Genomic DNA, 12,742 nt, shown 5'->3' with positions numbered 1-12,742 from the left:
GCCTCACAGTGCGTGCAGATGCACTCACACCTGCCTGCTGCCATTCCTGAGCAAGCTCTGCACCGGTGGTAGCCCGATCCCGCAGCTGAAACACTTTTAAGAGACGGTCATGGCGCTTGCTGGTCTTGCAGTGCAATGATGACAGCACGTGTTTCTTTAGAGATAACCATGGTTCACAGAAGAGAAACAATGACGCTAAGCACCAGCCTCTTTTTAAAGTGTCCAGTGGTGTCATTCTTACTTAATCATGACAGATTGATCTCCAGCCATGTCCTCATCACCACCCACACCTGTGTTAGTGGAGCAATCACTGAAAGCATGTTAGCTGGTCCTCTTAAGGCAGGGCTGCAATGACGTGGAAATGTGTTTTGGGGGATAAAGTTCATTTTCTAGGCAAATATTGACTTTTCAATTTGCTGTTACGCTGATCACTCTTTATAACATTCTGGAGTATATGCAAATTGCCGTTATAAAAACTGAAGCAGTAGACTTTGTAAATATTAACATTTGAATCATTCTCAGTACTTTTGGCCATGACTGTACATAAATGCAAATTAGAGTATAAACAAAGTATCAATCAAAAACTCAAGAAAGTATTGTAGACAAGATGAGATGTGGAAGAATAGGATTAAAAAGACAGGAAACGGGAAAGATTTGAACATACCAAGACCTGATTATACTATACTTCATTATACTTTTTAAAACACAAAAGGATGATACAGGGAGTTGTGGCCGTGGGGAGGATGAAACAGTAGAACTTGTTATATTGGTATGTCTGAAATATAAGCATGAAAGAGGATTTAGGCTAGAATTTGAAAATATTAAATAACACTTTATCATTTATAGGCACATTGTAAATTAACTTATAGACCAATCATATAAATGTTATAAAAATGAATAACAGAATTAGATTTCTAGTATATTTATATACATTGATGGAAATTTGTTTTGATCCCATATATCTATTTTGATAAAATATTGTTTTAATTTGTTTTGATCAAATATGTTTTTCGTTTTGAGCATAAATTTTGACTGAAATTACTTTTTCTTTGATTGAATAATACAGAGACACATTTCCCTCCATACATACACACAAACTTGAGATTCAAAACCTTCAAGAGCCACACTCCAACCAGATGGTGGCGGTAATGCGTGCCTCCAGGTTTTTTGCCAACCTCCAAGAACTAATGGATGAAGAAGAGGAGCTAGAAAAGAATATTAGGAACAGATGGGGGAAAGGGAGGAAATCGGGATTATAAATAAAGCATTGTTCTGATTTTTACAAAACTAATGTACAAAGAAAGCACAAAACTAATGTATAGAATTTATTGGTTGAAAGCTGTAGTTACACATTCATGTACAGCCGGTGTGCAGCACTAATGTTTGTGTTTAGAAGAATGATGATGCGGTTTATAGAATTGTATATGTCAAATATATGGGCAAAGAGAAAAGGAAGCCAGGTGTTCCAAATGTGGTGCTGATCATAAACTTGAAGAATGGGAAGATGATATGCAGGAAAAGTTCTGTAACTGTGGTGCTGAGCACAGAGTGACATATAGGGAATGTGAAGTCAGGAAAAGGACAGAAAGAAAAGTTAAACAATAAGATAAGCTATCCAGAGGTAGTGAAGAGGGTTGAAAAAAATAATGAAATCTTGAGAATTTATAAACCAGCATAAATTTGGACAGGTAGGCATATTTACTTGGAATATAGAATAGTTGAAGTTTAGACTGAAGATAAACAGACCTGCAATTTTTTTTATTTTTGCACCCTCTTTGAGGTCTCGTAAGTACTAAACTTGACTGAGTGGAACTGTGTGCATATTGGCTCACCGCAGTTTAAGCCGAGACCCATTTATTAAAGAACGTTATGTTTTCTTCTCTTTGTGCAGTAAATCTGACTTAATGGTCTAGGGCAGGGATTCCCAAAGTGTGGTGCGCGCACAATGGAGAGAGAAAAACAGAAATATGAATTTAGATCAGACTGACCAGACTTAAAAACCCAACAGCAGGCACGTGGCTGTGCTGTTCCAGACCCAGATGAATTCTGATTAGCAGGATGTGATGGTAGACATGTTTTTAGTCCTTATACTGCGTGCTTTTTTTTTTTTTTTTTTTTTAGTGTAGGCACATATTTTGTGGACAACAGTGGGGTGTCAGAGAATTTAAACAATCCGATGAATATCAGAACTTAAGTTCTTTGGGGAGCTTCTTCACCACATGACATTACAACCTTTCCTTATCCTCCACAGCAATTCTCTCCATTCCATGGATGAGCAAAGCAGCGAGACCTTGCCAGCAGAGGCATCCCTTCTAGCCGCTCTCTTATAAAGGCCCAATTTGTGGAGTGGACAATAGTGGTTTCTATCGACACATTCTCCAACCAGAGCTGTGGATCTTTGCAGCTCCTCTGCGAAGCTTCTTGGCTGTCCAAATGATTCCGTTCTCCTCCAAGCCGTCAGATTGGATGAACAGCCATGTCTTGGTAGGTTTGCAGTGGTACCACGTGGACATTATAGATTAAATGTTTATTATTAATAATTTTTCTCCCACTTTAGTTATGCATTACGTAGCATTCGTGCAACACCTAACATCTGAATACAGTGATGGTTGTACCAGAATAGGGGAAAAAGCTCAAAGGGTATAAAAACTTCTGCAAGGCATCATGAGAAGTGAAGCAGAGTAGAAACATTTTTTCTTTTTTAAAAAAAGTCAATTTATTTCAATAACATTTTTAAAACGAGATGTCAGCAAATTTAAAATCTGGGCTTACTCAATGACAATATTCTATCCAAATTAAAACATGTTGATTTAAGTATAAAAAAAAACAAAAACAATGACTTTTTTTTCCAGCTCTTGAAGAAAAAAAAATTAAACTTGTCAAGCTTTTAATATCTCCACACAGCACAGTTCAGACATGCGAACAGTGAGTGCCACTGACGGGTCTCAGATTTCTCCCTGCTGCCTCAGCATTTTGGACAAGTATCCCCAAAGATGATATAAACACTGGTGATGAGCATATGAAGACTGGCTATAACAAAGGTGATCAGGGACAGAGGGAGGTAGGGATGGTCTCAGGAAACAGTCTTTAAAGAGCCCATCCTCCAGTTTGCTGTTGGAACACATCAATCGTATCTTCGTCTTCCATTTCTAGCTGTAAGGGAGAGAGACAAACAACGTCAGTTCAGAGTTGATGGGGAATATGGAACGGGGCTCTTTAAAATACCAATTCTTTACCAAGACATTAAATAATAAGGGAGCATTAGTGTGACTGTATTAACTTGAGGCAGGTTCTGATGAGTTCATACCAAAGACTAACAAGGAGATACCTCAGCTTTGTTTTAGGAGTGTAAACGTCCCCTTTACAACTTAAAGGAAAAGAAACGTAAACAGTAGAGTCCACTTTTACAAGGAGGGAATTTTAAAAACAGCTTCTTGTAGCAGATTGACAGGTAACTTACAGGGAGCTCATCGTCACAGATCATCACTGTACTACCTGAGGAATTCATCTAGACAGTTTGGGGTCAACTATATGGCGTTCCTCACAAATTTCAGACAGCACTTGGTGAAATAAAAAAATAAATAAAAAAAAAGCACAGAATTAGATTTGGCCAGATGTTTTAACCATACGAATAAACATCTGCCTTATTAAAACCCAAGATCGGAGGTGGTGGAACTAGCCGTCTTAAACAGAAATGGAGGATCTGCCAGATTTCAGCAGCCATGGTCAATGTTCTCTTCTTTAGGGCATGATACTGAACCAATATTACACCACTGCAGTCTTTGGGTGCAATAATAATGCTGTAAATGACTGGAATGCAGCATTTATCAGCTATTTTTTTCTAATTGTTAGAACTTTGTGCCTTGCACGTCAGCCTGTTGGATGGATCTCGTTTCTTTAGATACAATCACTTGACATGTCACGGTGGCCAAGACACCGGAAATCCCGAGGCTGAGCCCAGCCGAGCCCCAGGGGCCAACAGGTCCTCACCAGCAACCTCTCCTCCTGCCTGGCTCAAGGAGGCTGCCCTGGACTCCCTAATTCAGAGAAGGTTTGCCTATTGGGGTCAGCCACGCATCGAAATCATTCAGTCATTGACTCCTTGGAGTCAGAGGCCACGGTCCTCGACAGGAAAAGGGTGCCTCCTTTGAGTTGGGGGGGAGGGGGGGGGGGTCCACTCTCTGCTTCAACTTCAGGTATTTTGTCTTGTTCGCACGTGATGGTAGGATGAAATGGATGGACAGACGGCTTGGTCTGTTGTGATGAAGAAGCAGGTGAGCCGAGAAGCAACGCTCCGCATTCATTAGCCCGTCTACCTTCTGACCCTCGCCTCTGATCACGAGCTGTGGATCGTGACGGAAAGAACAAGATCACGGATGCCAGTAGCCGAATTGAGCTTTCTCTCGAGGCTGGAAATGACCCCCCACTACAGCCGTGTGCTCCGGTTGCAAGTCGGGAAACTTATATTTGCGGCGCCAACTCCTGTTTGCGATACAAGATAACGTTCTTCCTTTAGTTTTATGCAGGCAAACACTAAACGAAACAAATTCACAAGGAGGGTCTACAGAACCTCTAGTGCCACTGGTGTAACGAGACATAAATAAGTGGTAAACTTCTTAACCCTGCAACGTTCACTATGTGTTACATGGTCACCATCCATACTAGACACTGAACTGAGGCTGCTGAGACCTCCAACTAACCAGGTTATGGGAGCATTCCCTTACTTCTGGTTGAGTAATTGCTCAACCTGTTCTAGAACAGGTTGAGCGATTTTCAACTTGACTAAAAAACACACCAAGGTGCAGGGCTTCTGGTTGGAAGTGGCTGCTGAACGTCACAGCGATATTCAGCCTGCTGATTGGACAATATTATTAAGACTTAGAGAAAATGTTTTTTTTGGTGTTCTCCCTTTCATGTGGTGTAGGGAGGGCAGTGCTCCATCACCCACTATGAATGGACCTGAAGGGCAGATTGAAAACTTGACAGGCATGTCTATTTTAACATACTGTAGACTTTATGGTACCGTTTTAGTGCATTTAAAAAAAAAATAAAAAATAGAGAAATAGGTGGGCGGGGGGGATGAACAAACAGAACCTTCTAAAAAACAGAAACTTATGGCTTAGTCGTTACTTAGTCAAAGTCCCAATGTGCAGCGTCATTATGAGACAAAACAGAAAAATGTTGAACACACACCAAGTCAAATCTGACGCAAGAGCTTAAGAAATAATCAGAGCCCAGCTGGACCAGTCCACCAGGATCCAGAGCTACACCTTCACCGCCCAACAACGTTCTCAGGAATGTTTCCACAGAGTCTCTTTGGTTCAGGGTCAACACACAAAAAAAAACGTTTTACTGAGGGAGGAGTGGGAGAGAACGCACGAGTGACGGAGGGAGCTGAATAACTACTTGAAGGCCAACAAAAACAACTGTGATAATTTAAAGCCAATACCACAGTTAGCACAATCTGCCACAGAAAGAGTTATTGAGCCAAAGTAAGCCGGCCCAGCTAGATGAAGCTCTGCATGAGGCGCCGTGTGGAGGCTTAGCTGAGAGTTCATCCATTTACGTTTACCAACAGACCAGAAGGTGCTCTGAAAACCTGCTAGGTGTCACTACCCTTCAGACCAGAGCATCTACAGGGCCATTACGGGGATGTTAGAGAGGAGCAAAACAAAAAGGTAGTTTCAAGAAGCACAGATGGGGCTCCTGCTATGGGGGTGGATGGGTGGGGGGTGTTAGTCAGGCCAGGCATGACCTCATAGTGTACCAAAGGGTTATTCCTCACCCTGTGCTCTATGCGTCGCTGCCAGATGAGCCTCCTGAGGAGGTGGTGAAGCCGATCGTTGTCCTCGGGTCATCCTCTACCTACCAGAGCTGCTAAGGGAGCTCCTCTAAGAAGTTGAGGCCAATGCTGAGGTTTTGCTCCACAACGACGTGGGATTCAATGTGTGAGCTGATGACAGCCGTCTGCTACCTTGCAGAGGAAACTTGAAGTTCAATGAGGAGGAGCAGGGAGACTGGTTCAGGGACAGGTTCTAAGTTCAGCCGCCGGTTGGACATCTGCTTGGCAGGTTCAGTCAGGACCCTTTTCTCACAGACGTCAAGATGCTCTCAAAGGAAGAGACAACGCTCCTTAAATGGGGAAATGACGGGCCTCTCCAGATGCAGCCGACTGATCTCCATACAGATGTGGCCCTTAAAGAGCCGCCTGGAAGAACTCAGCCGTCCACCTCCTGGCTCCCTGAAACATTTTCTCACATCTGAGGAAAGCAGACGTGAGAAGCCTGCTTGGCTCCACACTAGAGACTGACATTTTTTCGGGAATCCCGCGGGATGGGAGTCAACATTAGTAAATGTCACGTGATTGGGACGGTACAGGTTGCAAAGTCAACCTGGAATAGTTGGATTTGCAACGCAAAATCAGAAGGACTTATTAAACTCCTGAAGGGACTGTAAAGTTGCAAATATTAAACGTGACGAGAGTTAAATGTCACGTATTAACACTCAGTACCACGCTTGTAAAACGTGTTTCCTGGACTCATTTTCCAAAGTGCAACAGTGCAATAATACGGTCAATAGCATAAAACTACTTTATTATTTTATGTAGAATTATTTGAACAGTTGTGTTTTTTTCTGTTTTAACCCACTAACTGAACAACGTGTTAACACTTCTCTTTCACCTTTTAACAAACGTAAAACATGTCTACTTCCATGTCTGGTGGGATAAAAATGAGATGGAGCTGACTGGACCGGCTTTTCCTGGGTCCAGTTAGCTCCGCCTCCAGCTCCGCACCACCCCCGAAAATTAACAATCACACTCAACTTTTGATAAAAGTTGAGAGGTCTGTAAGAATGTGTTTAATGTTCGATGAATGTATTGGTTCTCATAGTAAACCCTAATTAGTTCATGGATATTTTATTGCAAATGGAAAAATACTAATGCTTGAATGATATTAAACTTTTTCCTTTTACTAAACTGAGTTTATGAACCACTGAGGTACATTATCGAAATTGTGAAAGAAATGCCTTTATGCACTTTTTTCTTAATTGAGAATAGATCTCTTGGTGGGTGCATTTTTCTTTAGTTTCAGCAATTTGAAACAAAAGTAACTTCATTGTTCATGTGAAACAATTACTTAATGAAGTAGTAAAAGGCAACATTGTACATTTTGTTTATTCAACTAAGATAGGCATGGTCTGTTTCCTTGTTTGTTACTTTTATTATTATTCCTTTTACTTTAACTAGTCTTACTACAGCTAAAACAGGAACTTAACTGACCCTTCATAGATATTCAGGTTTAATGTATTGCCAGAAAACCTCATGGAGACAACAAGAATGGGAGTGTCGCCGGAGCGGAAGTCATTCTGAATGGGAGTGGGAGTAATTTTACCAGGAATGGGACGGGACTTTTTTTTCCTACTCAATACACAAATTTTTCCTGTGGGAGTGGGATGGGACAGGAGTGAAAATCCACTCACGTGTCACCCTCTACTCCACACAAACAACTGTGAGGCGGCCTTTTCTACCGTGAGTGTTATGAAAACTAGTGTGAGACTCATCGACGAACACCTCCACGTGTGCATGAGCTCGCCTTCGACTCCTTTTAAGCCCAGGTTGAAAGTTCTGGCAGGAGAAGCTCCAGCTCCATATTCTCACTCAGCCAAACGGTGCGGTCGCCTCTAAAAGGTGTTTACAAGTATTATCTGTAAAGCTGTTGAGATTAGGATGTCAAAAAATAATAAAAAAAAGAATATCCAAGCTCTTCATTTTTCTGATTCTGAAATTAAACACCTAAAATCAAAGCTTCAAATTTATTTTATTTGCAAATGCAGCCCTAATTTGCTCTATAAAACAAAATGTTGCCCATATGGACAGTTATGAATGCATGTATGCTATATGTCAATGAATTTTGTGAAGACATTTTTTGAATTGATGTGATTTAATTTGACAGTCAGGTAGTGATGCCATTACATCTAGCTAAATAGATCCCATTAAATGCTTACACATTAGGATGTTGCAGACTCCTGCTTACATTAATTCTCTCTGCCGGGATCTCTTTTAGTTTTAATTAAATGTAAATGTGTTCTGAATTTGAGCCTGAACAAACAGAAGTGAGGCGTCCTGGACTGAGGCTGGGGATAATTGCAGAGCTCTGCATAGTTCACATTTCATTAAGTAAGCTGTAGTCAAAGTTTTTGCCTGAAAAACAGACACACACAAAAAGGACATTTGGTAGCATTTGTGAAACTGGAATCACCGACATGGCGGTGCAGCGGTTAACACGTCTCACCTCACGGGAAAAAGCCTCCTGATCTCAACCTCAGTTAACACCCGTGGTTTCTCTGCAGGCTCTCGCTTAGACTCCTTTGAAGTCTTGTTACTTAAAAAACGGTTTAATCACATTGTGTTTCTGCTATATTTTAACTAAAAACCCTTGTATGAGGAACGCACTCATTGGATTTATTACAGCACTTAAGAACCCGATGAAACTAAAAACAAATGCAAAATAGCAAACAAATGAGCAACTAATGACTATTTTTCATGCTGCCCTGCAGGTGATGCAGCTCAAAGAGAGCAGGAAGGGGGGCTGGATTGCTGGTGCAACACCATCTGAGTTTCAGTTTTACAGAACAGGGCTAAATGTTCCCACGGGGGTTTTACTGACAATAGAAACGGCCAAACGAAAAGTAAAAGCTAACCAAGGTGTCGGCTTACCTGTGAAGGCGTGTCCGTCTCATTAATAGGCTGACCGTCAAATCGAAACCTTATTTGCCTCATCGACAGACCCTGAGTGGACAGAAGCAACATTAGGTGCTTGACAATATTTAGTACATAATCTGTTCTGAGATCAGGTCAAACGTTTTATTTACAGAACAGTTCAAAACTGATATACACTGACCAAAGTGCTTTACAAAAGGAATGCGTTATATTATAATATATCGTAGAATGTCGTCGGTCCAACTGGGGCTTAGTGGGAAGAGAAGTCATCTTGGAATTAGGTATAGCATTGGTAAGGTATTCAACGTCAAACATTTTAATGTACTGGGTTTCCCCCCCCCCACACATGAGCCCCAGTAATTTACTGGGACCAAATTCCTGTGTAGAAGAATTGGCGCCTTTCACACACGCAAATTAGTCCTGGAAATCACCGGTCAGCTCTTTTCACACTTAAAGCTATAGCTGGTAACCCTGTTCATTAACACTCTGCTGTCAGGATGGAAGGACCATTTCACCTGGTATAACAGTCAGGATATTATCTACACAGAAAGGAGGTTAAAAAAAAAAATCTCATTGTCTATTTGTTGTCCAACATGCCAATCACTCCGACGTGTTCACGTAACGCCTTGTTAGCCACCGCTTCCTGGCAGTGCATTCACACTTCTGCTGTTTATGTATGCGGTTAGATTCGGTGTTAGCCTTTCATTGTAGCTCCACAGCTCACACTGTATACTATCTTTTGGTCTATAAGTCGCACTTTTTTACAGTTTGATCGATCCTGCGACTTACAGTCAGGTGCGACTTTTACTTCAATTTATGGGACTGTGAACATGGGCGAGTGTGGCAAGAAGCTAACCATGTCCAATCTTAAGAAAAGAAAAACAATGTCTCAGTAGAAAGAAATAAGACCAGAGTGGATTTGTTTTTTGTTTTTTAAACCATCTGTCAAACAGCTGATTAGCTACAACAGACAACGGGTTCGGGGCCAGAGTTTCTTAAAGTGTTAGCAGCTTTATGAGAACTACAGAAGAAATACAATTTCAGTACATTTCTCAGAGAAGCGACTTGCAGACATCACAGGAAGAGCTGAGGGTTTTGAAAAGTCACTAAATATAAGAAAGATGCTAAATGGGCAACGCTGGTTTCCTCTAGTTCTCCTTCCCTCCTGAGAGCTGCGTACCACACGGCGCGCTATAATCAATTACATGTAGGGGAAACCCTGTATTGACCTGAAAATCATTTAATACATCTCAAATTTGGCCAATACCATCCATCCATTTTCCAATGGATGCGAGTATACCAATAGTTTGGTCAAAACTTACTCTGTGCGGCTATAAGCCAGCTGGATGATAACAGAACTGCTTCCACAATAGTAGCAAGTGGAAGGAAGAAGTAGGGTTGAAAAAGGTGCATGAAAACAGGGTTAACCCATCCTAGAGAGCATCTTGAAGTGAAGTCAACTGAATAGTTTGGGGGAGATTTACAACATGTTGAGTGTGGCTGGAGCTATTGCTTTAAGAGTCCCAACACACAGAGGTGTCCATGACATGCACTCTACTGCAGCAATGCTCATGTTAAGCCACTCTGAACTGCACAAAACGTCAGAAATGTCTTAATTGGACAAAGGAGAAAAGGGAAAGGACTGTTCACAGTGGCCCAAAATCCGTTTTTTTTTTTTTTTTTTAAGAACAAAGTTTGCGATGCATTTTAGAAATCAAGGTTTCAGAGTTTGGAGAAGACTGGAAAAGTCCAGAATCCACATGGTTTTAGATTTCAACAGTCCACCATGATTTTAGGAGCCATGCCATCTGCTAGTGTTTGATCAAGTGCAAAGTCAACTGAAGGCCACAGTTAAAGTAACCTGTGCTAGCATGACACCTTTTTATGTGGCAATTCATAAAAAAAAAAAAAAAAAAAGCTCAGTAAGTATAGAGTTCATTAAATGTATATTACACAAACATAGGCAAACATTTTGTATTGTAAATCATTTTTATTGCTGTGGATTACTCACATTTTCTGAAAAACTGAATTTGGGGTTTTGGGTTAAAGCTGTAAGCCATAAATGTGTGAACTGCATCCCTCTGTGATAGATCTTATAGACTTTAAATTTGGGCAACTGAATCAAAAAAATAATTAACTTTTTACAAAAAAAGTGTGGAAATATTTCCTGTTATGTCATCGGTGTGCACCCTGAGCCAATCTCCGTCTCAAAAAACACACAAATATTTGCTCTTTTCTTTGTTGGAATACATTTAAAGAATATAAAATAGGCTCTGCATTAGTTTTCTTTATTCTATTGAATATGTTTATGGGTATGTTTTATTTTTGCATTCAACCTGTAAAAATGGGTCCCAAAAAAAGAAAAAAAAAAGTTCTTGCATTCATCTCTGGCACTGTTGACATTATATCAGTAGCTTTAACTCTGCGCAGACACTTTGTTCAGTCAAAGCCAGTGACTGTGTGCGCATCAGTCTCACCTGCCGTTCGCAGTAAGCTTTCATCAGCTTGCTGAGAGGAGTGTGCCTTTTGATCTTGAACTGCACTACTGAGCCATCCTGCCCTGCCACCTTCAGGTTGATGTGCTCATTGTTCTCCGTCTTTACTCCTTCCTGGGGAGAGAAAAGTTTACAGGGAGTCAAGCGGCGTATAAGACCCCCAAAGCGGCCGGGACAAAGCCCACCGCGGCTTCTATATCCATTTCGTTCCCGCCGCCATCATCATTATCACCAATCGATTAGTCGTCCTGGCAGTGCGGGCTGCAGATGGAGGGCTGATTGGGTAACTGCGCAGAAAGGAGCGAAATCACAACTCACCTTTCTCATGAGGCGACTCGTTCATCTATGGCCTACAACTCACTAGGGTGTGGAGTACATCTTTACATGTAAATTCTCGCTGCAGATAAATACCACAGCCCTTATGCTGAGTCACGCAACGGGAAGCGCGTCTCGGAACATTAGCTTTTTGTCCCAACCACTCGATTTAGCTGCAGTTGCACCCTGCAGGTCGCTTCACCCGCGTTCGGCCCCAATCTTGTACCATAAGCCCCTTAATTCATGCACCAACCGTGCGATTTAATATTGCCAGGGATGACTCCAGTTATAAACGCAGTACGAAAGCGGAGCACAAGTAAATTATTCCTTCCATTCATCCATAGACTCAGAACTGTTAGCCGCGTTAGCTTATTATGCTAATTTTAACCGCTGGCTAACGCAGTGGCTTCGAGTTTGTTTTTATTTCTTAATTGTCAAACGGTTCATACAAACCACGGCATCTCTACACCTAGTAACGCGCGTATGAAGGAAAAGAAAAGCCGCACAAAGCGTTCCCCCACCTTGGGCTTCTCGTCCGCCATCGTTGTTGCTGCTGCTGATGCTACTTCGGTTAGCCGTTGTTGTGCGCCTGATCTCCCGCGCCTGCGCTGTACGGGGCGCCACTTCCCGACGGCTGCAGCTCCATCCACACGTGTTTTCAATCCCGGGGAGCGGGGGTCACTTACGCAATCAAAGATTTACATTTGGCCTGCAAGCTTTTTGGAAGTCCATACCAACTTATCGTATTGTTAGTCTTAACTGGACGGTTTGTAATAATACTGCAGTATTTTGTGAACCTTATGTGCTTATCATTGCTAATACAAACAGACTTTTACGTCTTTCATGCTGGGGTGAAGCGAATAAAAATGCAAATATTTTAATTCTTATCCAAAGCAGGAAAAGCTTTCTTTTATTTTTTAATTTCCACACGCTTGAACACTGTAGAAGCTCTAAACTGGGCCAGCTAAAAGACATGAAGAAAACTCACAATAAGCATGAACAACCAAAACTCCACACATTTGTCAAAGATGGGTTCAAAACCCACTGACTTCATTGTCTCTCTTCTATAAACAAGTATACAGAATTCCTCTTTTTCTTCTCTCAATGATTTTACATCGCTAATCATTTCTTTGGCACCCAAACACATTCTGGGGGAGATTTCAAACCATAAAACCCAGTAATAATGTTGGTATATGGGACATATGACAATAAA

At 41.5% G+C, this 12,742-nt stretch overlaps 1 protein-coding gene across 1 annotated transcript; it reads right to left on the bottom strand.

Moving 5' to 3' along the window:
- Window positions 1-2,697: 2,697 nt before the first annotated feature.
- Window positions 2,698-12,188, bottom strand: sumo2a (small ubiquitin like modifier 2a). The gene is made up of 4 exons (XM_012873186.3): window positions 12,051-12,188; window positions 11,197-11,328; window positions 8,717-8,788; window positions 2,698-3,153 (listed from the first exon to the last, which is right to left on the bottom strand). Exons 1-4 carry the CDS (start codon window positions 12,069-12,071, stop codon window positions 3,088-3,090), a joined length of 291 nt encoding a protein of 96 aa, XP_012728640.1. The 5' UTR covers window positions 12,072-12,188; the 3' UTR covers window positions 2,698-3,087.
- Between the last annotated feature and the right edge of the window lie 554 nt (window positions 12,189-12,742).

Source organism: Fundulus heteroclitus, chromosome 5 (assembly GCF_011125445.2).
Source record: "Fundulus heteroclitus isolate FHET01 chromosome 5, MU-UCD_Fhet_4.1, whole genome shotgun sequence".
Taxonomy (NCBI): domain Eukaryota; kingdom Metazoa; phylum Chordata; class Actinopteri; order Cyprinodontiformes; family Fundulidae; genus Fundulus; species Fundulus heteroclitus.
Note: the sequence above shows the minus strand (reverse complement) of the source record. Positions and strands in the feature narration are given on the sequence as shown.

Bases quoted from the DNA above. Each gene is read 5' to 3' on its own strand.
- sumo2a (XM_012873186.3), bottom strand. From the start codon at position 12,071: ATGGCGGACGAGAAGCCCAAG. The intron at 11,329-12,050 runs GTGGGGGAACGC...TTCTCTCCCCAG, and splicing joins TGGCGGACGAGAAGCCCAAG to GAAGGAGTAAAGACGGAGAA. The intron at 8,789-11,196 runs GTGAGACTGATG...CTGTCCACTCAG, and splicing joins AAGCTTACTGCGAACGGCAG to GGTCTGTCGATGAGGCAAAT.